Here is a 27,712-nt window from a genome sequence, read left to right as displayed (position 1 = left end):
GTGTGTCCCCCTAGTCTCCGGTCTACCCTCCTAAAGTACTCAAGTCGTCCCAGACTAGTGTGGGAACCTTGTTAATCGAGCCTGACCCCCAGGTCAGGTCAGGTCAGGACCGTCCACTGGGCCCTGTCCGATCTGGAAGGTTTTCCCAGCCGTAAATCACGGGCTGCTGGCCACGTTAATAGCCGAGTCCCGAAGACTTCCATTCTGCCACGCCCCCACAGCGTGAGATCTAATCCGTGGTGTGGCCGTCAACTGCGTCAAGAACCCCAGGTTCTCACGACCAGCACTGGTCAGTGCATTAACATGCCTAAGCATTTCATTTTAATTACCTGGCCCTCCTCGATGGGACCAAACCCAGGTAAAGATCACTTGGGTTCGTAACAATGTGTAATGATGGCTTTGTAATATGTTGATTAAACATGTTTCACAGGGGTGGGGGGAGGGTGCTGTTAAAGAACCCCTAACACAAACATAATGGACGTCATATTTCAATAATCAAGAAGTGGGTGACGCTTTAAATTCTGTAACATTATATTTAGATGTGTTGTATGTAGGGGCGCTGTTTAAGTGTGTAAGTGTTGAACCACGTTAAAAAACTTATCACAAATGTCCTTCTGTCATTAAGTGACACACGCCAGCAATGAAGGCAGAACACAACTACAACAACAACATCGAATAAAACACCTACAAGAGGGGAGGGCAACTACAACCTTCGCTTAAGCTCATTGTTATAGATCGATCACAATACTTAACTAATCGATATACGCTGTTGTTTTTTGAGTCGAAAAGTGCTATCAGCGAGGTTTTGTTTGTATTGCTCTCGTTTCAAAATTCAACTGCTATTACTGTAGGCATTTAAATCCATATTTATCGTGATAATTTGAGTTAGGTTAAAATTATCTAGGTTAATTATTCTTAGTTTTTTAATGCTCTCGTTAAAAAATAAATTTAAAACTACTTAAATCTTGAGAATTTAAGTTAGGTTTAAATTAACTAGTTTTGTTGTGCTTAATTTATTGCGCTAAACAGGTTTTGTTTTGTTATTTGAGTCAGGTTTTGAAAATATTTTAAAGATCATGACCTGGGCACAAAACACAATTACAACCAGAGGCGTAGCGAAGGGGGGGGCGGGGGTGCGGACCGCACCGGGTGACACCATTTAGGGGGGTGACACCAAGGCAAAAAATAGCAAAATATATAGAGAAAAATGATAATTCCACTTAATTAAGTGATTAATTCGAGTGTTAAATAGTCTTTTAAGAGGTGCACATCGAAAGTTTGAGGGGAGGGGCAGGGGGTGCAAATCGAAAGTTTGAGGGGGGATGGGTGCAAATCGAAAGTTTGAGGGGGGGGGGGCAAATCTAAAATTGAAAGTTTGTCCCCTGGAATGGTCGCTACGCCTCTGGGGGGTGACACCATTAAGTGCCGCACAGGGTGACACCCGACCTCGCTACGCCACTGATTACAACAGAATGAACGATGATTGCTAATGGTGACCAACAACATCGACGTGAACACAATACAACTACTTAACACTTACTGCAGGTGATATGATTTTTTACCATTTGTATTGATGTTTATTGCTTTATTTTCGTTCAATTTTTTTAAATATAATTTATTGAAATTGAATTAAATTTCAACTTTTCAACAATGCAATTTATAGAAAAAAATTAATTTTCAATTTTTTAAAGGTGAAATTTATTGAATTTGAAGTTTTATTTTATTTTAAATTAAATTTAGTAAAGTTGAATGAGATTTTAATATTTTAAAATAATTAACTGTATTAAATTGAATTAAGTTAACTTTTTCTAAAAATTATATCTATTAAAATTGAATAAACAAATAAGTTTCAAATTTTAAAAAAAGGACTGAACTTAAATACATGGTCCCCTACATTATTGAAACATTAATCTGCGGAAAACAAAAATGACTTTTTGTATCAGATTTTTAACCCTTGCTACGCCCCTTCTGGAAATGACAGTAGCGCCCCCACAAAAACTGGACAACGTGAAAAAGTACCACAATAGCAATTACTATTTTAAACAACTCTAGAACTCTAGCTCTAGTACAGATGTAATGTCGGCTGCTAGAAAACATCATCGAAACAATAACAACTCCCAACACCAATTGTGTGTAAATTAAAAACAAGATTAAACTATTATGCGAAACAAATATTTTTTTTTTTAAATATTGATAAACAATTGAAACAATATTTTTCAAATTTTAACGAACTACATAAAAACTGATTTAAAAAATCTACTCTATAAAAAAAAACATGAAGGTAGAAAAAGTATTTTTTACCTAGCAAGTAGGCACAATATAAAAAGCAAGTAGGAACAATATAAAAAGCGGAAGCCGATTTGAACGAAACAATGAAACGAAGCGACGACGGCCAGACAACTTACAGACAATCTCTGGTGTGGAGGGGTGGAACTTTCTAAAATCTGAAATTTGTTGACAAATTCATTAATTGCATTTTGTTCTAAAAAAAACATTGAGTATTCATTTAGATCTATTTAAAAACGTAAAACATTAAAAAGTTATCATTTTTTTAAAATGTTGTTTCCGCTCAAGAGACCAAAGCAAGGTAACATAAATTGTATCATGAATTGTTTCCTGTTGTTGATTTTTAAAGCTTTGACCATATCAACAAATGAGATGACAGTTATTAATACAGACCCTTATCAATTAGGTGTAGAAGGTCATTGACCTCCTGAGTTTTGACCCAAAAATTGGTCGGTGTAAATATTGATACAAGGTTTACTCGACAGTAAACCTTTTCGTGAAGTTTGATTAATTAATTAGCGAGGTTAATTAGTTATCAGTCGACAGCTCCAACAGATCGTGAGTCACGTCAGACAGCAATACATCACGTGGTACAGCAACAGGTCACGTGGTACAATGGAGCGGTACAGTAAGACAACGCTAGCTGATTTGTCAATTGTCACTAGACAATTTAAGAAAAATATTTTCTCACCATGTGGGTACCTAGACCCACAATTCCGTTATGAGGCCCCAGTGTGGCGACTGCTGCCTTGTAGAAGATCACCCAGACAATCGAGTAATTTTACTCATTGCCAACTTGAGGGGTCGGCATGGTTGGGTGGTAGAACGTACGACTGCCAACCCCAAAGTCTCGAGTTCGGATCCTCGGCTTGGGCCCATGGGGCGCCATTGAGTTCACCCAGGTCTAGTGAGTACCTGACTCACGTTAGGGAAAGTAAAGACGGCTGGGCATAGTGCTGACCACACTACCATTTCATGTATAAAAAAACAGGTAAACTCTACTTCATTTGCCCCTTGGTTCGAAACGGTACTTGACTTACTTTTACCTCCTTCATACCCATCGACCTTCCTGTTCTTGTAAAGGTCTTCCCAAGGTCAAAGTGACAACAAACAAAAAGAGCTACCCCCCCCCCCCCCCCCCACATAAAAAACGCTAACTCTGCACAAAATACCATTGTGGGTATTTGATTACAAGATAATCCCCTCGGCTTATCTTAAAGCCGCCAGTTAAGCTGATCGATCCGCTGACAAAAGGAGATCGAAGACCTTGATTGAACTCGGCTGTTGTGATTGAACGGCAGAGAAACGTGGGCCGATCAAAACAAGGGAAATAACTTTGGAAAGAGTTGTCCGGAGCTGATCATTCATGGGCTTTTGGATGTTTTTATTTGAATGAGTGATGACAGACGGGTGTAGATTCATGTCCACATGATTGGGGCGGGGAAGGCGTTCATTACTTCATTGAGTTAAAGCAGGAAAACAGAGTTTGTATTCTAACACGGCAAAACAAAAACCACATTAAAAATGGTGTTGTGTTGTGTTTTTCAATTAGAACTTTGTCAGATTTCCTAGGCCTTTACTCTTTTTATTTTTAAGACAAAGTAAGGTTTGATAGTTTTGGTTTATTATACTACAAACGTGTGTCGGTAATTTAAAAAAAATCACAACATAGTGTGTTAGTGTGATTAATTAGTTAAATTCTTTAGTTTAGCCAGTCAAAGTCATCTATCCATACCCCACGCCCCTCTATTCAAGCACACCCTGTCACAACCCCCAACCCTACCCTAAAATCGTCCACACCACCCCCAAACTACGCCGGTTCTAACACACTTCATAAACTTTTCTCTCACTATATCATAGCCCACCCCCCCCCAACTTCCACTGCACCGTAATACAACATACCGCACCATCGTTCACCACACCCAACTGTACCACCAATCAACTCTACCAAACCACGCCATCTTTTACTACACACTTTCACACCCACACCACACCACATCACGCTCTGGCACACATTCATCATCATCCACACACACACCCCACACACACCCCACACACACACACCCCCCACACACCCCACACACACACCCCACACACTCTGGCACATTTCCATCATCATACACACACACACACCCACACCACCTCCCATCACGTTCTGGCACACGTCCATCATCATACAGACATACACACATACACATACACACACACACACACACACACACTGAACAAATCAAATTGAAGTTTTGCTGTCACCACCAAGCTTTGTTTTTTTTTTTTTCCTTTCGTTTAAAAATAGAACAACACTTTTCATTAATCGATACTTACAGCGCCATAAAATAACATTTTGTTTTTCTACTGTCTCTACTACCATTAGCTTCACATGAGTGCTCGAGTACTTTGTACCTTACCGCGATTCTAACAATGATTTCAAATCGAGTTTGATCTATCGATTACTTTGAGCTTTCAAAGTTTGGTTAGTCTAATTTTGCCAGCAACGAAAGAAGATAAATATTCCCCTGGTGACTACGATTATTTTGTTTTCCTGTCAAGGGAGAGTTCAAATTTAAAAATGGATTGGAATAATCAAACGAAACGAAGATGTTTGATTCAGACGCAGGTGAAAATGTGGGAACAGGGACAGTGAAGTTTCGGTCTATTTAACAATCATTGTTTTGTGTTTGTAGGGGTGGATGGTGTATGGGGGTAAATGGTGTCAGGTGTGTGTGTATGCTGAATGGGTGTAAGAGTGGTTAAGTGGGTGCGGGAAGCATACAGATGACCACCCAACACACACACACACTCACCACATGACCATAGCGAGTTATTTATATTATATCTCTTCAATTAGTAAATTACTTTATCATATAACCAAAACAATGGGACTACTAAACCACTGACAGTTTACGACACACCTATGGTATACCAGGTCACCAAGGTATTTCATACGACACTGTCTGGATGACCAAAGATCAGCAGTCCTCCTTTCTACATACAGTTATACATACATACGTAGATATATATGTATATGTGGAGTTAAATAACGACCTGGTCCGTAGAGGTTAGAGATTATCTTAAGCTGCGTGAACATTTGTCAAAGTGACCTTAAGGGAATCAAGACAAGACCTGGGTTAGGTTAGTCATAGAGTGGTGGTGACTGGGAGTGTGGGGGTGGGGTAGAAGAAGGGGTGAGGAGGATGAAGGGAGGGGATGTGGTGAGGTACAGGTGGAGGGTTGGGGTGGGGTTGTGGGATGGGGTGGGGTGGAGGGAGGGGTCGTAAAAAGGGGGTTGGGGTAGAGGGAGGGGTGAGGGTGGGTGGGGTAGAGGGAGGGGTGGGTGGGGTAGCGAGAGGTGGTGGTTGAGGTAGAGGGAGGGGTGGGGTGGGTGGGGTAGAGGGAGGGGTGGGTGGAGATGAGGGTGGATAAGGGAGGGGGTGGTATGGAGGGATGGGGTAGGGTTGTGAGAGGGTGTGGGAGGGAGGAGATGGGGTGGAGAGAGTGGTGAATACAAGAAATATAGTCACTGCGACTGCCAATGTATCCACTGCTACCATATTTAGTGCTACTCTATCTATATCAGTAGGGCATATTTGATGTTCGTTACTGTAAATCACAAGTTAGGGAAAGTAAGGCTGGGCACATTATCCCTTCATATGCCGAGATCACAGAAGCAGGTAAACTCTACTTGCCCTATGCACCACTAGGTTCGAACTACCATATATATGATGGTCAATGCTGCCATATGTGTTCAGTGCTAGCTTATCTTTCAGTTAGTGTTGACATATTCGTTATTACCATATGTATGATGGTTAATACTACCATAAGTGTTCAGCGCTACCATATCTGGTCGATGGTTCAATAACCACAATAGTCAACGCCACAGCAGCGCTGGTCTGATGGTGACAACATCACTTCAACAGACTGAACGACAACAACAGCTGTGATCAATACATGTTTCACCCTTTGGACAAAACATTCGGTCGTTGGTGTGATGGCAGCCACACCCACCTCCCCCCCCCCCACACACACACATACACATACATACATATCTCTTCATGCCAGCCTCACCTACGTTCAACACACACACAGACACACACGAAACCCCTTCAACACACACACCTCTTCCTGCTAGCCTCACACCTTTAACACGCACACACACACTCACGGCCCCTCCCCCCTCCAACACACACACACGTCTCTTCATACTAGCCTCACCCACCTCCAACACACACACGCACACTCACGAAACCCCTACAAAACCCACACACACATCTCTTCAAGCTAGCCTCCTCCAACACACACACACGCACACACTCATGAACCCCCCCCCCCCCAAAAAAAAAACAAAAACACACATACACCTCTTCAAGCTAGCCGCACCCCTCCACAACACTCCCATCTAGTTGTTTAGTATTGAAACAATCGAGTGTGCCAAAATATTCGAGTGGCAAGTCGTGTTACCGGAAGTGCGACAAGCAGACGGCTCTGTTCTGGCCAATTTTCCTCACGTTATCGACCAATTATAATTTTTTCAATTAATAAAAAACTTTCACCACAGAACCCGGATGGTAGGTGACGCGTTAACGCGACAATAAATATCACAGATGTGTTTTTCACACGCAGCTATGATTTTTTTTTTCACATTTGAAAAACCTTTTTCCGCATTTAGAATTGTTTAATTTAACATTTTATACATTCAATGATTTTAAATTCGTTTTCAACAACAACAAATTACCTACATTATCTCTTGAACTCGCCCCCCCCCCCCACCATCCCACCCTTCCACAACATAATAATTGTAACTGCAGGACGAATACCATTTTCCCAAATAAATTTTCCTCTTAAAATTCTCACCCGAAAGTTTTTTCCTAAAACTCTCTTCAATAAACATTTTTCAAAATGCTTCCCTAAATTCCTAAAACTTTTGTTACTAAACTTTTCCCGACGTTTTTCTCTGAAACATTTCTTTGGACACTTATCACAAAATTTTCCATAAAATTTACCTTATTACAGCTTTTTAAAAGTTTTCCACAAAGTCATCTCACTAAACTTTCCCAAATTTGTCCCTAAAAAATTCATTCCACTAAACTTTCACAAAGTTTTTAAAAAAAATTCATTTCACTAAACTTTCATAAAGTTTCACCCAAAAATTAAACCATAAACCTCTTCTCATGAAATTCTCCCCCCAATTTACATTTCTCCAGAAATGTCCGTCTGCCAATGTCACGTGATGGCTAGTGGTAGGGATCGATACTGGTGTAAACTAGAGATCAATGGACGAGTACGACTATTGATCTATATCGATATTTGCAGTTCTGGCACTTTATTTAGAATGACATTATTCGATCGTTAATTGAACAATGGCTGCAAGTGGAATGGTACAAGGGGGTGGTGTTAGGTAGGACATTCTCTACTTAGTGGAAGGGGTCGGTGTTAGGTAGGATAATCTCTACTTAGTGGAAGGGGTCGGTTTAGATAAGTCCATCTATACTTAGTGAAAGGGGTCTGGGTTATGTGTGACTATTGATACTTAGTGGAAGGGGTCGGGGTTATGTAGAACAATCTCTACTTAGTGGAAGGGGTCGGTGTTATGTAGGACAATCGGCAATTAATGGAAGGGGTCGTTGTTGGATTGTTCCATCTATTCCTAGAGGAAGGGACCGGTTGAAATAGGTCTATAGTTACTGAGTATAGCGGTGGGAAAACGGTGTCAACTGAAGAGGTTAAAGGTCATATCAGTGTACTGTAGATATAGCAGGTTATATTTACCAAAAAGTGTACCGTATATATAGATCTAGCAGGTAAATGCTACGTGAAAATTGCGATCATGATTTAACATAAAGAAAAAACTCTCGTGGCCAAAACTACACCACGTGTGACCAAAATAGTCAATTATCTCCCTTGTATGTCCGAGTGTTAGTGACTCAGAGAGCCCAAGGTCAATAACAAGTGACCTTGAGTACACTATATCCTCAATCAAGTCAATAACCCCGGGTCAGGTGGGTGGGATGAAACATGACAACAGGGAAATGGCGTCGTCCACTTGAAGATTGTTCTAGAAGATAACGATGTCCAGTTGATTACGTGAGCGGCTGCCGGTGACTACGTGACGTGACGTTGCACGTACGGTCACGTGACCGCATGTCAGTCATGTCAGCACTATGCTCAGACGTTTTTACTTTCCCCAACGTGAGTCAGGTACCCTTCAAAGCTGGGTTGACTCAGGGACGTCCTACATTCCCGAGAACAGACCGAGATTCGAACTCGAGACCTTATGGTGACTAGCCTAGAAGACATCTTCATTAAAATAGCTTTGAAAATTGGAAATATCTTCAAGTTTTTGTTCGAAAGATGATTAAACATATCGATAAGTGGTAATTTGAATGGCGTATTTCATTATAAATGTAATTGACAAATTACTTTTTAAAATTTGCAATATTGGCTATTCATCACCAATGCAGGCTGCTTTTAAAACTTGAAATTAATTTATCCCAGCCTATTACGATATATCCTGGTGAGATACGATTAAAATGCAGTATAAACTAAGTGGCGTTGCTATGGAAACAGCAATGGACGGAGTTGATAGAGTGATACCCTTTGGAATATTTTTGTGTGGGGGGGGGGGGGGGGGGTCGGTGGGTGAATATTTTGGTGGGAGGATTATGCCATGGTCGCCTAACTCAGATGTAAGTCAAATCATAGGGTTTAACATCGGTTATAACATTAGGTTTAACATATTTAACATCTTTAACACCTGATTTAACATCAGGTTTAACATTGTGCATACCAATAGGTTTAACATCGGGTACAACATGAGGCTTAACATCATGTGAAATACGATCATTTGAAGACGTAGAGCATGCACTTGAAGCCATTGATAGACAATTTCTATGAAATTATTCAGGCCTTATGTCAATGCTCCTTCATTGAAATATGTTTGAAATAAAGTAAGACGCGGTTTTTTTTGTGTAGCTTTCGGTGTGTTTGGGTTTTAGACTTCCCTGAGGTTACGTCAATAGGAAAACGTCAGGCTTGTTAATTAGAATCGGGTCTAACTTCCTAGTAGATGGGTAGTGGGAGGGGGGGGGGGGTTCAACTCAGACTGTCGTTATACGGCCTATAACATAAGTGGGCGGATACTAACATAACAGATAGGTACTAGCATAGGCGGTGCTAGTTCCACAATGTGGGTCGGCGTGGTTGGGTAGGTAACATCCTAAACGTCCCGAGTTCGAACCTCCGGACAGCAACCCATCTAGGAGAGACAACTCCCAAATCAAACAACTGCCGCCTTGTAGTGTGTTCTTGGCTTCACATTTTGACACGTAATACTTAATTGTGCTGGAGGGAATCCCGTCCAACATTACAATTAAGAACAAAGAACAATACTAAGAAAGACAGCTAACCCCCCCCCCCCACTACACCCCTCCCCCCCCCCCTTCCACACACACACACACACAAACAGCCCAATTGAAAGGCAATTCAGCCTATGATATAAAGCAAACCTATTAGATTCCTAGATTCACATCACTGTGGTATATGCTTAAAAGTCGGGACAAGTTCAACTATTATAATGTTACAATTCTATGGAACATGATTGTTGGGTGTGGGTGGAATCGGCGGTTTAAGGGAGGGGGGGGGGGGTAATTGGTGCTACTAAAATTTATAGGGCAAAGATTACAGCCAAATCAGGATTTGCGTTTTAGGAAAAAGTTTGGAGCGAATTCACGCAATTCATGAAGCTGTAAGGCGAATAATACAATGTCAGATGTATTTAATTCAGAGCTATGATTTATGTATTTAACTCAGAGGTGAAGAACTACTTGATGTATTTAACTTAAGGATGTTATGATGTCAGATGATGTTAACTCCAGCTATATGGTGTAACATCATGCGTCTCTTAGTATATGTACAATAAAACTACTTCACCTGTATACTAAAGATCCTGATAAAGGGTGGGGGTACATAGAAGTGGTCACTCAATTTTGGCAGATGCTGTCCACTAGTATCCACCCACCCTCACCCCACACTCTACGAATGACGTACCATGATGCAGACACCCGGACTAATAAGTTCGTAATCCCAACCAACTCTAGCATCTAACACACTATTCATCGTGTTGTTGTTATTTAAAATAATAGTCAATAAAAATAAGATAATATTTTACAGTTCTACAACTTTTAAACCTGTAAGTAAAATTATATGGAATAAACTTTATGTTAGGATGTCATCACATCGTCATGGTTGATTACTTTAAAAGGGTCGTGACGACGTGTTACGTAACACTATGTGTCAATGTAGGTCCCGCAGGTACATGGCCTACATTCACTGCCAGGTAAGTGAGAGATCGTCAGGGTACAGGTAGATTTTAACATCCGGGTCCTAGATGCCTCATGACATATTCAATAAGTATGGCCAGGTATCCAAGAATAGAGTAACGTCAAATCAATAGATGGTTGGGGGGTGGGGGAGGTCTAATTACCTAGGATTGTGCTTTGTTTTCTTTCTCATAATCGTAGTCCGGTTCTACCTCTCATTCTACCTCACATCCTATTACACACACACACACACTATATATATATATATATATATATATATATATATATATATATATATATATATATATATATATATATATATATATATATATATATATATATTTATTTATTTATTTATTTATTTATATTTATAAATATATATGTTAAATGTGTATATATGAAAGTTAATTTAGACCAGCCCTCCCCAAACCCATTCATTTTATCATTGGCTGTACCCTCTTGTTTAAAAGCTACTTAAGGAATGTTAATGAACTAATTAGAAAAACACCATAGCCCGACCATTAGACACATATTTAAACGCTGGACAAAGTGCACGGGGCTAGTGCAGGTGTAAAAACACAATGAGAGCTTTTCTGTGTTGACACCGGCGCGGGATGAACCAACGTGCGCGCGCCGTCTCACCAGGCATGCGCACACACGGTTGGTTACTGTGACAAACACGTGCTTCGTGTAACAAACAAACAGAAAACGCAAACAGAGAAAGAAAAAAAAAAAAAAAATTTTTACCGGATCTTGGGTTTGAACCCAGAAAGTAGCGATGCCGGCTCGGACACGGTTTTTAAATCCCCGGACCGTTCCTTTGGCGCTGATGATCTGCCGCTCGTGCACGGAGCTCGGGTCGCGGATGTCTCGTCGGCCGGCAAACAGGGACTCTCCGATAGGGGGCGCTTTAGGGATGATGTTGTACGTGTGGTGCGAGTTTGTTTTATGCCTTAGGTCCGCGACTTCCGGTGCGTGTTGATCATGACCATTGACCGTCAAGTCTTTGCCCGGGGGGTGAGTTGAACCATTATGACCTTGAACTTGTGGCCCTGAACTTTTGTTGACATTTTTTGTCGTTATGGAACCGTCTGTATCTTTTCCCGAATGTGAATAACTTGCGTGTGTGTGTATAGTCGATTTCATGTCAGGTATCGATATTTCCGATAATCGAGTACGTATTTCTTTATCGGAATGCTCCCCCACGTTGCCGTTTGGCAGTGAAGCGGGTCTCTGTAGGACGGAAGGGGCGCCATTTTGTTTGACAGTCGTCTGCTGGCTTGGAGTGTCATGGCGGCTCACAGAATGCCTGTTTCCGGTGGCGCTGCCGGCGATGAATATCGAGGTGGTGTAGCTGCCGCGCTTGGCTTCCGGTGGGCTGGACGGATGTGACGTCATCGGGCTGGAACCACTTCCGGGTTCGGGTTTAGAGTCACCGTGACCTTTGATGGCTTGGTTGAGCACTTGCTCCGTCTGTATGTGGCGCTCTCGCATGGTGTTTGGTGGAGCCTTAGGTCGAAACATCAGGTTCCACCTGTAAAACAAACATGTATCAAATCGTTACTCAACAAACACAAAAAGTACTTCCATCTAGACTGAAAGTAAACCATGCGTCTAAACATGATTTCCGTTCATTAACTTGCTTCCTCTGTCGTCAGTCTGTCTAGATCGAAACGCTCGAGCGAAATTTCGGGCACATCTAACTGACAGATTCGTTGGTCAAGACATGAAGACAATGCAATGAGCACATTAAATTTGACTTGATTGGATGCCTAATTAATTTTTTATCAATCAATTAAATTTTTTATGATGTTATCTGTACTTGAATTATTAAATTATACGTCATTTCTGTGTTGTCCGTATATTTTTACTGAGCTTAAGAATTGTTCACTAAATTCATTATTTTCTGAGCTAAAGAACTGTTAACTAAAGTCAACTAGTATTCTCTGAGCTAAAGCATTGGTCATTGAGCTATGGATTCATCAATCGACTTCATAGCCCCCACCCCCGTCCCAACACCTCCGTCTTTAAGAGAAAAAAAAAGTCGTCACATTAAACAAAGTGTGTGTGGGGGGGGGGGGGGGTGGGAAGGACATGACCAGATGGATGGAGTACGAACTAGCTAGAGGCCCGCTATCAGCAGACGACTTTAGGGTCACGCTAGTGGGCAGACGTGGGGCAGGGAAAGGTAAGGCAGACGGTCAGGCTAACTTTTGGCTGGACTGGACGGAGGGCGGGGTCAGTGGGTGCTAAAAGGATTAAACTGGGGGGGGGGTCGGAACGGAGAGTGAACTTGTTTTATAAAGATGAAATTTTTTTTTTGTGTAAAATATTTAGAAAACAAGGGTAATTAGACGAGTATGAATACAATTTAAAGTCATTGCGTCACTCTATAATGAGCTAGCTGAAAAAATAAGTTTATTAAAGTGTTCTCCGTGTACGATATCTGTGTCGGTGATGGGACATGGTGTCAGTGATTTGAATTATTGTCAGTGACATTAGGATGTGTCAGTGACAATAGGATGTGTCAGTGACATTAAGTGGTGCCAGTGACATTAAGTGGTGCCAGTAATCTGACGTGTATGATTTGTCATGGGTTTGTTTTATTTCTGTTTTTCGGTAGTAGGCCTTGTGGGTGGACGAGGTGACGAGGTAGGGGGGGGGGGCGTGATTGGAGGAGGTAGACGTGATGCGCTTATGTGGACGTGAAAGGGGGAATTGGTGGGCGTGATTGGGGTGGGGGAGGGCTAGAGATATGGGTGGGTCGTGATTGGGGGGGGGGGGGGGGTAGACGTGATGCGCTTATGTGGACGTGATTGGGGCTGGATATGATTTGATAGGGGGGGGGGGGGGGCGAGCGTGAGTAGTAAATCCATGCATGCACGTGAGACGCAGACACAGGGGCCAGACTGTCGGTCGGGATGTGCTGTCTGTCTGTCGTATGACATGCTGGACGTCGTGCCGTATGACAGACAGCGGCAGACTTTGAGCTCCAGTACTCTCCCTTGTCTTAATCTGTAGTGTATAAAATTTGTGTGTACGTGTGTTGGTGTTAGGTGGGCGGGGGAGTGAGGTGGAGATCCGTGCTATAGCACATATTCAATACATCATTTATATTTTATATAGTTGAGATAGGACGCGTGTTTGGGGGAGGGGAGGTTTTGTGACGACATGTGACAATAAATTGGAATAGGCGGGATGTGTGTGTGGGGGGACGGGGGGGACTGAAATAGCGTGATCATTTTAGTACTACAAGTCTAGAAGAGGAAAACAGCCAAGTGAATTCTCGCTTTGGGTGGGGGGGGGGGGGCTGAAAACAATATAGACAAAACAAGTAAAAATCCATTTCCCATTGTTGTTTTCAGGTTTACAAACCAAAATCCATTTTCTAATTGTTGTATTTAGTTTCAGAAGTAAAAAAAAAACCATTTCCCATGTATGAAGTCTGACCAACATAACGAACGAGTTTCGAAAACGTGACTTTGACTCGGCACGTAATAAATGGCCTAGCTTTGTTTCATCATCACGCTAATTAGCGACTAATTAGAAACCTGTAATTTTTTTTAATGCTAAGATAGACAGAGTTAATGAGATTTGTTTTTGTAAATATTAGATGGGCCTAAAAAAACACGACTGCTTCAAACAAATAAAACAGGTAGTTGCTATGATTATGTGAGTAATGAACATTGTGTATACATGAGGCATGCGGTGTTGCATAGACTGAATGGACAAACGGGTAACAAGCCCTCTCCCCCAAAAGATGAAGTAGAGTTCATCTGTTTCTAACTTCTCTGCATATGATCAGATTTGTGTGGTCAACTCGATACCCAAAACGCCCAATGTTTTTGAACAGTCGGGAACTAAATAGAGCTGGGTGGACTCAGGACAGGTACGAAATACAGTTGGGCGGACAAGTCAGGTACTAGATAGAGCTGGGTGGACACAAGTCAGATACTAGATACAGCTGGATGGACACGTCAGGTACTAAATAGAGCTGGGTGGACTCAAGTTGAGTACCAATAAAAGCTGAGTGAACTCCAACCTGCCTCTAGCACTACTAGTGCCGAACCAAAAGCTCACATGTTAGCAATGGTGTGCGCTAAGTAAATACATCGTTAATGAAAGACTGGAATGAGAATAGAAGCGAGCGATTGAATGACAATACGATGGATGTTTTTACACTCAATTTTAATGGATCTGATATTTGAGCTGGTAGGCTGGTTATGAAATGTAAATTACGGGCGTTACCATGACAACACTAGTGTTTAATACATGAATATAAGAAATTTGCTGATTCAGGGAAAGATGATGGTTAAAACATTTGTTATATGGACATGCTATGAGAGTTATGTGTGGAGTACTTTGAATGTGTGGATAGGTGCGTGTGGGTTGATGTGTGGGTTAATGTGTGTGTGAGTTGGTCTATGAGAGTACTTGGTCTGTGTGGGTTCTTGGTATGTGAGGGTTGGTGTGTGTAGGTTGGTGTATGTGGTTTAGTGTGTGTGGGTTGGTGTGTGTGGGTAGGTCTGTGTGGCTTCTTGGGCTGTGTTGGTTGGTGTATGTGGGTTTATGTGTGTGTGGGGGGGTAGGTGTGTGTGGGTTGGTGTGTACTTGTTCAGTGTGGGTTTCTCTGTGTGGGTTGGTCTGTGCGGATTGGTCTGTGCGGGTTGGTCTGTGTGGCACTTGGTGTGTGTGAGTTGGTGTGTGTGGGTTGGTCTGTGTGGGTTCTATGAATTTTATGTGGGTACTTGTTCTGTAAAACATGTGTGGGCACGTGTTCTGTAAAACATGTGTGGGCACTTGTTCTGTAAAACATGTATGGGTACTTGTTCTGTAAAACATGTGTGGGTACTTGTTCTGTAAAACATGTGTGGGCACTTGTTCTGTAAAACATGTGTGGGCACTTGTTCTGTAAAACATGTATGGGTACTTGTTCTGTAAAACATGTGTGGGCACTTGTTCTGTAAAACATGTGTGGGCACTTGTTCTGTAAAACATGTGTGGGCACTTGTTCTGTAAAACATGTATGGGTACTTGTTCTGTAAAACATGTGTGGGCACGTGTTCTGTAAAACATGTGTGGGCACTTGTTCTGTAAAACATGTATGGGTACTTGTTCTGTAAAACATGTGTGGGTACTTGTTCTGTAAAACATGTGTGGGCACTTGTTCTGTAAAACATGTGTGGGCACTTGTTCTGTAAAACATGTATGGGTACTTGTTCTGTAAAACATGTGTGGGCACTTGTTCTGTAAAACATGTGTGGGCACTTGTTCTGTAAAACATGTGTGGGCACTTGTTCTGTAAAACATGTATGGGTACTTGTTCTGTAAAACATGTATAGGCACTTGTTCTATGATTTCTGTATGAGACAATTGTTCAGTGAGTCCTAGAGACTGACTTTCGTATATTCGGGAATTCTAAAGCCTTTTTCTCATGACAATAACAACAACATACTAGACAATCATACAACTAGCACATACATAACAAACACTGGACGTGACAAGAACAACATACTAGACAATCATACAACTAGCACATACATAACAAACACTGGACGTGACAAGAACAACATACTAGACAATCATACAACTAGCACATACATAACAAACACTGGACGTGACAAGAACAACATACTAGACAATCATACAACTAGCACATACATAACAAACACTGGACGTGACAAGAACAACATACTAGACAATCATACAACTAGCACATACATAACAAACACTGGACGTGACAAGAACAACATACTAGACAATCATACAACTAGCACATACATAACAAACTCCTAGACAGCAAAACAAAACACAACAGCATCAACTAACATGTACACAACACGACTACAACCTAATCACAACATAATCACAACTCTAATGAATTCAATCAACACTTAATCAAACACATAATCCACACTTAATCAAACAGCTTACAGCTACATCCGTACAACCACAGCTGGTACCAGCTACCACCCCACCTGCACCATCTACCACTCACCATCTACACCACCATTCAACACACCGACGGCAGCTGTACCATACATCAACCTGCCGCGTCAATATTTGCCTCAGTGCTCACCTACATCCCATAATTGTTGCTTATCGATGTTGGCACGACGCTTATGGGACTACCACATAAGAAAGTTCGGATCGAATTCTGATTACACACAACATACACGCACATACAAGGACGCGTACGTGCTTGTATCACCCAACATACCAAATGCAACACACACATACATTTACATACATATTCATGTAACAGATTTTTTCTTCTAAAATCTTAGATGTGATGCAGGATTACGGATAAAGTTATGGTTAGATTAGGATATAGGACCGTTTTTCTTAAGATTGTCACATTTTCAAACGAAATATCAAATTTGTTTACAGTTTATAAATTCTGATACAATATAACATCTTTGTTTTCAAAATTGTCAAATTAATATTTTTAAAAGTAGTTTACTTTTTATTAAAAAAAAATATTAACTTATCAAAAATTATAAACAAACAAGCATTTGTATTCAATTTTTGTAACTAAATTCGTGTTTTCTAAATACCAAAAAAAAATCGTGTTTCAAAACTTACCTAAACACCGCTTAAAGAATTCATCTACTTGAATAACACAAAAAAAAACCAAACAACAATCAGCGAGAAAACAGATGATTGCGTGGATCCGAATTGTGGCCAGATTTATCGCCTATCCAAGCTGGCAAGTTGCGAGCTGCTATCTACTGTTGACACTGCGAGATGCGCGACTGGGGGGAAAAAACTGGCCTCCCGGTAGCGAGATCGGGGCGTTGTCTCGCCGCTTCCCCCGTCAGGCCCAGCTCCGCCGTCGTCCGTCAGCCGAGGATCGAACGAGGGGAGAGCGACACGGCGAGCTACGTCACAAAACAATGGCGGACAGGTGGACGCATTTCACCTGTTTACCTGTGCCTGTTACGTCATGAAGTTTTTTTTTTTTTTTTTTTTTTTTTTTTTTTTAACTTTTGTATCTGGTGGCATTTAATATCGGGAACCGATTCTGTTTTTATCAATTTTTTCCTCCTTGATTGAAATTTAAAACTTCAGTTCGGTTTTTTTAATTATTTTTTTTTATTTTTATAATTAACTTTTTTTTTTTTTAAATCGCAATTCAGAATGAAAAAATAAGGGAGGTAACAGTTTTATTCCTAACCAACTCAATAGTAATAAATGCTGCTCTCCCTTTTTACTTTCTCGTATATACGTAGTATAGAGAAAGTATTGTAATCGTGCAAAAAAAAAAATCGAGATTTTTACAAATCTCGACGTTTTACACCTCACTGATACGGAAAAACATAATTTTGCAATCTTGTCCGTATGTCTGTGTGTGTGTGTGTCTGTCCGTGTGTGTGTCTGTGTGTAAACACGATAACTTGAGTACCGTTACAGCTAGGTTGATGAAATTTCATATATAAGTATTTTATCAAAATCGTAGATCCGTATCAACTTTTGAGCGATTTCCGATAACCGGAAGTGGTACTTTTCCTACTTTGAATTTTTCAAAAGCCTATAACTTGAGTACTATTTCAGATAGATAAATGAAATTTCACATGTAAGTAAAAGATCTAATTCTCTACCTTCTGTTAAATTTTGAGTAATTTCCGTTGACTGGAAGTAGTAATTTACGCTACTTCCGATTTCTCAAAAAACTAATGTAAATTTTTAAAGTACTAATAATATTGCGCACTATTATACGCGTTTTTATTCGGCGTTTGCTTGGTGCGCAATGTTTTTTTTATGAGATTCTATTCTATTTTTAAAAGTTTAAGTATTTACAATGGATTAAAAATCATAACTATATCCCCAGTTACCATCCCCTGTTGTTTTATATAAGAATATTCGAGAAAGTTTAGGGGAGATCACTACCGGTTTATTGATTTCGTTATCATATTAAACCAGCATAAAATAAAATGTAACGAGAAATTATTTTAACAAAATTATGACAGAGATTTTAGCACCTTGAATATATAGATGTATATCTCAGTTTCGCTTGACCAGATAGTGGCTATTTATATAAGCTCTGGTCAGTTTGAGTAGATAATGCAGTGATGTTATGTAATGGTGTGGTCAGTTAGAGTAGATAGCCCAGTGACGTCATGTAATGGTGTGGTCAGTTAGAGTAGATAGTGCAATGACGTCATGTAATGGTGTGGTCAGTTAGAGTAGATAGTGTAGTGACGTCATTTATTGGTGTGGTCAGTTAGAGCAGATAGTCCAGTGACGTCATGTAATGGTGTGGTCAGTTAGAGTTGATAGTGTAGTGACGTCATGTAATGGTGTGGTCAGTTAGAGTAAAGAGTGTAGTGACGTCATGTATTGGTGTGGTCAGTTAGAGTAGATAGTCCAGTGACGTCATGTAATGGTGTGGTCAACTTGGGGTTCTAAAATCAACAACTCGAGAAAATCACGTAATCTTGCTCTGTAGAGCCCCTAGATAAAGTAATGCAGCAATTGAAAAAGATGACCCTATATTATTTAACAAAACAAAAAATAGAACACGAATTTTTTATTTTGATAACTATGACACTTGCTGATGCTGCTCAACGTAACATTCGTTTAATATTTTATACATATGTTTGGGGACGGCGTGGTCGGACGATAGAGTTCACACTGCTGAATCGAAAGTCTCGAGTTAGAAAACAAGAGGGTCGAGTCCGTAAGACGTACCTGAGTGTACCCAGCTCTGATGGGTACCTGACTCCCGTCAGGGTAAGTAAAAGCGGTTAGCCAGAATGCTGGTTATATATATATATATATATATATATATATATATATATATATATATATATATATATATATATATATATATATATATATATATATATATATATATATATATATATATGTAAGGTGGATTGCTGGTAAAGAATCGGCTTATATAATCTAACAACTTTCGTAATTTGTTATTTAATCTTTTTTTTTTAAATTCGCGACAATATACGATGTGCCGGCACCCAATTTGTTTGTGTTACATAGTGTTTGTAATTCCTACAGCGCAAATATCAAACATAAAGAAGCTGAATTTTTTCCCTAGTCTATTCAGTTATTGCCCTTGTTGCTTTGATATTTGATAAGCTATGGCAGCTATTTTTTAATCAATTGACCTTAATCTATCTGACGTTGTTGTCATACATTTAGCACAACTTATGTTCATCTATAAATACTTCTGTCGGGAATTCCCCTACGTTTTCTTGTGATAAGCGTCAAAGATGTATTTAAATGTTGTTTTTTTTTTTTTTTTTTTTTTTTTTTTTTTTTTATAAATTCACGCGACACGTACCAGCTGCAACTGGTTAGGCCGTGTTTTTTTTTCTTTTAATCAAAGCGGTACAACTCACAAGTTGAGTTATGGTTCATGAATTATCTTCAAAGATTTATTTAATGAAGTAACTGGATTTAAATAAATAAAATTAGTATTGACAATTATTCTGTATTAATTTGATATTTGTTTTGTAGCTAATAATGAGCAGTAATAGTGTTGTTTATGTGAGGAGTAGTTAGGGCTAGGGTTACGGTTAGGGTTACGGTTAGGGTTTCGGTTAGGGTTAGGGTTACGGTTACGGTTACGGTTACGGTTACGGTTACGGTTACGGTTGTGGTAAGTGTAAGGGTAAGGGTTAGGGTTAGGGTTAAGGTTATGGTTAGGGTTAGGGTTAGGGTTAGGGTTAGGGTTAGGGTTACGGGTAGGGTTAGGGTTACGGGTAGGGTTAGGGTTAGGGTTACGGGTAGGGTTAGGGTTAGGATTTGAATATTGGTTTGGTTTGGGTTTGGGTTTGGGCTAGGGCTAGTATTAGGGCTAGGGCTAGGATTTGAGCTAGGGTTATGGTAATGTTTAGGGTTAAACGAATGTCTAGGGATAGGGTTGGGTTTCGGTTTAGTTTTAGTTTTAGGCTTAGGTGAATGTTAAGGTTTATCTTTTGCTTAAGTTTAGGATTAAGGTAAGAGGTATAGAGTTGGAGTTAGGTTTGAAGTTTCTTATTGGGATTAGCTTTAATTATAGGCAGAGGCTCCCGGCGCCCGGGGACATACTTTCAATTTGGCGCCCCCCTCGGGAGCAAATTTTCGATTTGCACCCCCCCCCCCGAACTTTTCATTTGCACCCCCCACTCAAACTTTCGATTTGCACCCCCCCTCGAACTTTTCATTTGCACCCCCCCCCCCCGTCAAACTTTCAATTTGGCGCCCCCCCCCGTCAAACTTTCAATTTGGCGCCCCCCCTAAGGTCGACGCCCGGAGACATATGTGTCCCCCCCCCGCACCCCCCTCGCTACGCCTCTGATTATAGGGTTGAAATTTGGGGTTAGATTAGGATTATGAGTATTGATCTCATGGGGAGGGGGGGGGGTAATTACCCATGTAGGTATTTACAGGGGGATAATTGCTCGGGGGGGGGGGAGGGTCGGGGGGATGTCCTAGACCCCGATAATGTATACAATTTGATAGATCCACACCAAGCCGATGTCATACCCATGCTAACTTAATCCCTTATTCTTAGAAAGATTACAAACTTCGGGGAATTCACATTTTATTGCCGTTCATTATTATCTTTTCATCCCGAAACTGAACGTCCAGTAAGAAATACGACAAGGGTTATTTACTGATGCGTGAAGTTACACGTAGAAGCAGTGGTGATTTCCCTTGCGTTATGTTGTAACATGGGGGTTTGTGACTATAAAAGCTTCTTGGTGTATTTTGGTGTTTAATAACACAAACTGATACAGCTAGGTGCGAGACATAGCGACTATACTAAGAGCAATATTACAGCTTAATTAAAAGCTATACATAAACACTAGCTGCTGATCCTTAAAGTTAGACCACCGTCAATACAGCCGCAGAAAGAACAGCAAAAACAGCCTTAAGATGCCACGTGATTATACGTACTACGACGATGATGATTATGATTATTATGATGAAGATGATGAGAATTACGACACCGATGATGGTAGTGATGATGAGAGCTACGACGATGACACTCTAGACCTGCACGGTTGCTCTGTCGATGACGCCTTCACCAAACTAAAAGAATTTTTGTTTGTTAAGGAAAGAGGTAAGGAAATATTACTTTGTTGTTGTTTTTTTTTTTTTTTTTTTTTGCTTCAGTCTTTTCAGTAGGTTAGATCGTGGCTGCGTCAATACGACTCGGCTGTTGTTGTTTTGATTGATTTTTACATCGGGGGGGGGGGGGGCGTAGCTACATCTTGGTTTGTTTGTATTTACATTGGAGAGTGGAGGGTGAGGACAGAATCATACTCCCATCCACAAGCACACCACTCACACACACACATAATCACTCCGCTCTCATACACAATCACATGCCCACACACACAATCACACCCCACCCACAAAAATAATCATCCAGAATCAGACTCCTCCCATACATCCAATCACATACAATCACCCCCCCCCCCCCACACACACACACACACAATCAATCAATGTGTACGGTCGGTACGGCATTGAACTATACAATCGGTGCGATAACCACACACACCTTCCACAAACTATCACACCCCTCACACACAATCAGACTCCTCCCATACACTAAATCACACACACACCCTCACACACACAATCACCCCTCACACACAATCAGACTCCTCCCACACACTAAATCAAACACGCACACCCTCCCACACACACAATCACACCCCTCCCGCATATACAATCCCACATACACATATAAGTATGTCATGTGACTTCCAAAATCGTCTGCTTGTGCAGATTACGTCAACAGTGGCAGACGACGAGTTCACCGCTTCGTTGACGTCATCACCGGAAGAGGCGTGCACAGCGACAGGGGCTACTCCATTGTGAAACAGAAAGTTAAAAAGTATCTGGGGAACCGTCGCTACAGGTATGACACAAACATTACACAGTGTCATTTCATAAACCATACACAACTTGTACAATCTTAAGATTAATGGATTTCGTGTGTTATTGAAACAAAAGAATTGACTGAGAAAAGAAAGCTAGAATGTTATAAATTTAAGATGCTCTATAAATATGGGAGTTTTTAATTTTTAATATGGTCAATACCGACTCAAGCTATGCTTATAAACCTTATAGGTCTTGTTATTAGGGTCAGTTCAGAGTTTCTTCCAGGCATCTCTTCGGGGGGGGGGGGGGGCTAAGTCCCCCCCCCCCCCCGAAATTTTTTTACCGCCCCCACCCCCCCCCCCCCCCCGAACGAAATGAAATTTATATAATTTATATAGAAAATATATACTTTTAACAGTGTCCGCCCCCCCCCCCCGAAGAAAGTCTACCGCCCCCCCCCCTAAAAATTTCAAGTGCCCCCCCAACCCCCCGGAGAAAAAAGTCTGGAAGAAACACTGGGTCAGTTCGTAGGGGTCGTAGGAGTCATACCTTTTTTATCACGAATAAGGTCACATAAGGTCCAATGACCACATGAAGGTCAACTTGCATACGACATCAGTTACGTGATTTAAGTCACATAACTTGAACTTTATGTCTATACTTGTAATGACTCCATGAACACTTTCATACTTGCAGCATGGAGTGGCATGACAACGGGGGGTGTGTAACCATCGACTTCTACCATTCTAGAGTCTAGAACTTTCCAAGATTGCAGACACACTGGGCTAACCACAGAAGCCAAGAACCAAGTTTGGATCCAACGGGGATGTGGGGTGGGGGGTGGGGAGGTGACTCAATTATCCTTCAGTCCAGAATAAGATCAATGATCAATTGATACCTGGATTAATAAGTGAAAACTATAGTCACCCACATTTTGAACTAGTGTCTCTGTATGTTTTTGTATGTTTCGGTCAGTAGGTAACATTTCAAACCGTTCAAAAAACATTGATTTTTTAAATCTGATTTTAAACTTAAAAATACTAAATTTAATATTTCTTTTAAAATTTATCAGATTTTTTTTTTAATACTTTAAATTTTAAAGTTTTTGAATAAAAGTTTGACAAAAAACGTATCTCAGTGTTCTGTATTTGTTTCATTTCACGTGCTTTATTTCGAACGTTTTTATTTTGTACATATTTGGCTTCCTGTGTTTTGTTTCGTATGTTTTGTTTCGTATATATTTTGCAAGATATGTATTGTTTTGTATGTTTTGTTTCTTACATACTTTGTTAGATATGTATTGTTTCGTATGTTTTGTTTCGTACATATTTTGCTAGATATGTTTTGTTTCGTATGTTATTTTTAGTCTTCTTTTTTTGTATCCACCATCCGAGCAACACAATAACGTCCACCTTAAAAACTACCACCACAAAAACTATCACAAAAACCACCACTATAAAAACCACCACCACAAAAACCATCACCACATAACCACTATTATAAAAACCACCAGAACAAAAATTATAACCACTACAAAAAACAAATACCATACAAACCACCACCACAAAACCACCACTTCAAAAACAACCACCACTAAAACTACCACCACAAAAACTACCACCACAAAAACTACCACCACAAAAACTACCACCACAAAAACTACCACCACAAAAACTACCACCACAAAAACTACCACCACAAAAACTACCACCACAAAAAATACCACCACAAAACCACTTCAACACAAAACCACCGACACAAAAAAAAACACAAATAAAGAACCAACAACATTAAACCATCTCAAAGAAACGAGTTCACCTAACTAAAGCTTTGGAATCAGTTTACCGAAACGACCGCGTATATTTCCTAGTCATTGTCACGTTCAGTACCTAATATTTAAAGTTCCAAACGGCGAACAAAAACAAAATACTACTACTACGGCCCATTCACATATACGATATAACGTTATATAACTATTTCAAAAAAAAAATATCATCAGCCTATTTTATTCAACAACATATCAAATGCAACCAATAATTTAATTAACTGTTGATAGTGTTGCTTATCTGAATGATTGTTTTTTAAATACTAACACATTTATGTGGGGAGAGCGTGGTAACAAAACCCACACTATATAACACATTATAACAAAATGAGAAACCACCACCTCGTTTATTTATGTTATATGATATATATGCAGTCCCTACAGAATAAATAATTTAAAATAAAACAACATATAACAAATTCCTACATTGTTTTCTACATTCTTCTTCTTCTTCGTTCTTAAATATAACAATGGGGGGAATTTCGACAAATACAAGCAGTGTTTCCTCCAGGCATCTCTTCTGGGGGAGGGGGGAGGTGCATGGTCTACCGCCCCCCCCCCCCAACAAAATGGAATTCATATAGAAAATATATACTTTTAACAGCGTCCGCCTCCCTCCTCACCCGAAAATTGTAAGTGCCCCCCCCCCCCCCCCGGAGAAAAAAGTCTAAAACACTATATACAAGGAGCTATTACTTGTCTACTTGTTATACACCCTATGGCCCGTTGACCGCCTTTCTTTTTGGATTTGATTCCATAGTCTTTGTACACCCAAGAACAAACTACAAGTCAGCGGTTGTTTGATTTTGGTGTTTCCCTAACTCCTAGATGGGCTTGTGCCCCCCCCCCCCCAGCGAACGTGCCACGTCAAGGGGTCCTAACTAGAAACGGGTGGGTGTATAAATCATATGCTCTCCCGCCCGACCAGGCCATACCCTTACAAGAAAATATAGTATTCAACATTGTTGTTATGGTAGCCATCTTTGTCACGTGGTTTAGTCATGCTGACGTGGTTGTCATACACGTAGCACAACTGACGTCTGTCTATAAACACATCTGTCGGGGAAATCCCATACATTTTTGTTGTATTATACGCAATAAGTGCAACACGTCAAAATTCAATAAAATGACCACCCCCCCCCCCCACACACACACTTGCGACATGTGACATGCGAAGAAATGTTACTGGTTACGCAATCTTTTTCAATCCACGAAGGATGACTCACATGTTGAGTTATGGTTCCTGAATTATCTTTTAAAGTTAATTGAAGAAACTTTTAAATCAAAAATTAGTAAAATAAACATTGGCTGTTTTTTCATAGAATATTTTGAGTCAATCTCATGTCACTTTGTGAGTTACTTCAAGATGGCCAGTAATAGCGTTTTCTTTATATAATAAAAAGTACAGAATCCTTTTTATACCTAGCAATCCATTGGGCAGATGAAGTAGAGTCAGGGGCGCAGCGAAGGGGGGGGGGCGGGGGTGTGGACCGCACCGGGTGACACCATTTATGGCGGTGACACCAAGGCAAAAAATTGCAAAATATATACAGAATAACTTGAGGGGGGGGGGGTGCAAATCGAAAAATTTGAAAGTTTGTCCCCGGGAAGGGTCGCTACGCCTCTGGGGGGGTGACACCATTAAGTGCCGCACCGGGTGACACCCGACCTCGCTACGCCACCGAGTAGAGTTCATATGTTTCCTGCCCTCAGCATATGAAGGGAAGGTGTGGTCAGTACTTTGCCCAGTCGCTTTTGTTTTCCCCAACGTGAGTTAAATACCCATCCGAGCTGGGTGGACTCAGTGACGTTCTACTGACTTGAATTCGGATTCGAACTCTAGACTTTAGGGTTAGCAGCCAAGCGATTCTCTGTATACAATGAGCAGTAAAAGTGCTGTTGCTATGATGAACAGCAATAGTGCTGTTGCTATGATGAACAGCAATAGTGCTGTCGCTATGATGAACACTAAAAGTGATGTTGCTATGATGAACAGCAATAGTGATGTTGCTATGATAAACAGCAATAGTGTTGTTGCTATGATGAGCAGTAAAAGTGATGTTGCTATGATGAACAGCAATAGTGTTGTTGCTATGATGAGCAGTAAAAGTGATGTTGCTATGATGAACAGCAATAGTGCTGTCGCTATGATGAACAGCAATAGTGCTGTTGCTATGATGAACAGCAATAGTGCTGTTGCTATGGTGAACAGCAATAGTGATGTTGCTATGATGAACAGCAATAGTGCTGTCGCTATGATGAACAGCAATAGTGATGTTGCTATGGTGAACAGCAATAGTGATGTTGCTATGATGAACAGCAATAGTGCTGTCGCTATGATGAACAGCAATAGTGATGTCGTTATGATGAACAGCAATAGTGTTGTTGCTATGATGAGCAGTAAAAGTGATGTTGCTATGATGAACAGCAATAGTGCTGTCGCTATGATGAACAGCAATAGTGCTGTTGCTATGATGAACAGCAATAGTGCTGTTGCTATGGTGAACAGCAATAGTGATGTTGCTATGATGAACAGCAATAGTGCTGTCGCTATGATGAACAGCAATAGTGATGTTGCTATGGTGAACAGCAATAGTGATGTTGCTATGATGAACAGCAATAGTGCTGTCGCTATGATGAACAGCAATAGTGATGTCGTTATGATGAACAGCAATAGTGTTGTTGCTATGATGAGCAGTATAGTGATGTCAGTGTGTCAGTAAAAAGGTCGTTGGTGTGACACTCACATGTCGCGAGTGGCACCTTTTTCCTGTCACTGTTGTCATAACCACGCTCACACTGGTTGACCTCGTTTTGGTGCGACCTGTGACGTCAAGAACCTCGTCTTGATGCGACCTGTGACGTCATGAACCTCGTCTTGACGCGACCTGTGACGTCATGAACCTCCCCTTGATAAACCTACCCTCCTTCCCTCACCACAACTTAAATATCTGTAACGAGCTTTTTTAAAATTAGCATATATAAGACCAGTATGGTAGAAAGAGAGAATAAACTACCGTAACAAAAGTATTACGGATGAGATGGGGGGGGGGGGATGGAACGGACTATTTGATTGAACTACATCCCAGCATGCAGTTGTGTGCACTATTCGATCTCTACCATCTACCCATTACCTCAACTATAAATTCTCTATATCGATGATGTATCGACTGGACTTTCAAGCTTATTAACAGAGTCCCGAAACGCATCTATACTTAGAAATATTACAAACTTCGGATATTCCCGTTTTCTGACAGTAAATTATTATTGGGTCTAATCCCGAAACTGAAAATCGTGTAATCAAGATAGCGAACCTAAAGTTAGAACTGAAGAACGGGTTATTTCCCTTACGTAATGCTGCTATGCACGGGTGCATGGCTATATAAATCTGGCTTGTGTATGGTCTTGGTATAACAGTTGATCTAATGCAACGTTCCTATTGCTG

At 40.7% G+C, this 27,712-nt stretch overlaps 1 protein-coding gene across 1 annotated transcript in view; it reads right to left on the bottom strand.

The window, feature by feature from the left end:
• LOC131954999 (glutaredoxin domain-containing cysteine-rich protein CG31559-like) overlaps positions 1–17,400 on the bottom strand; it is a 43,267-nt gene extending 25,867 nt beyond the window's left edge. The window contains exons 1-2 of the mRNA XM_059318875.1: positions 17,187–17,400; positions 11,349–12,135 (exon numbers count right to left, since the gene is read on the bottom strand). Of these exons, the coding sequence (XP_059174858.1) occupies positions 11,349–12,125 (777 nt within the window). The 5' untranslated portion in view covers positions 12,126–12,135; positions 17,187–17,400. The remainder of the gene's footprint in view (positions 1–11,348; positions 12,136–17,186) is intronic.
• Positions 17,401–27,712: the final 10,312 nt, after the last annotated feature.

Source organism: Physella acuta, unplaced genomic scaffold (assembly GCF_028476545.2).
Source record: "Physella acuta isolate Inbredline_101_S28 unplaced genomic scaffold, ASM2847654v3 ptg001046l, whole genome shotgun sequence".
In the NCBI taxonomy this organism is placed as follows: domain Eukaryota; kingdom Metazoa; phylum Mollusca; class Gastropoda; family Physidae; genus Physella; species Physella acuta.
Note: the sequence above shows the minus strand (reverse complement) of the source record. Positions and strands in the feature narration are given on the sequence as shown.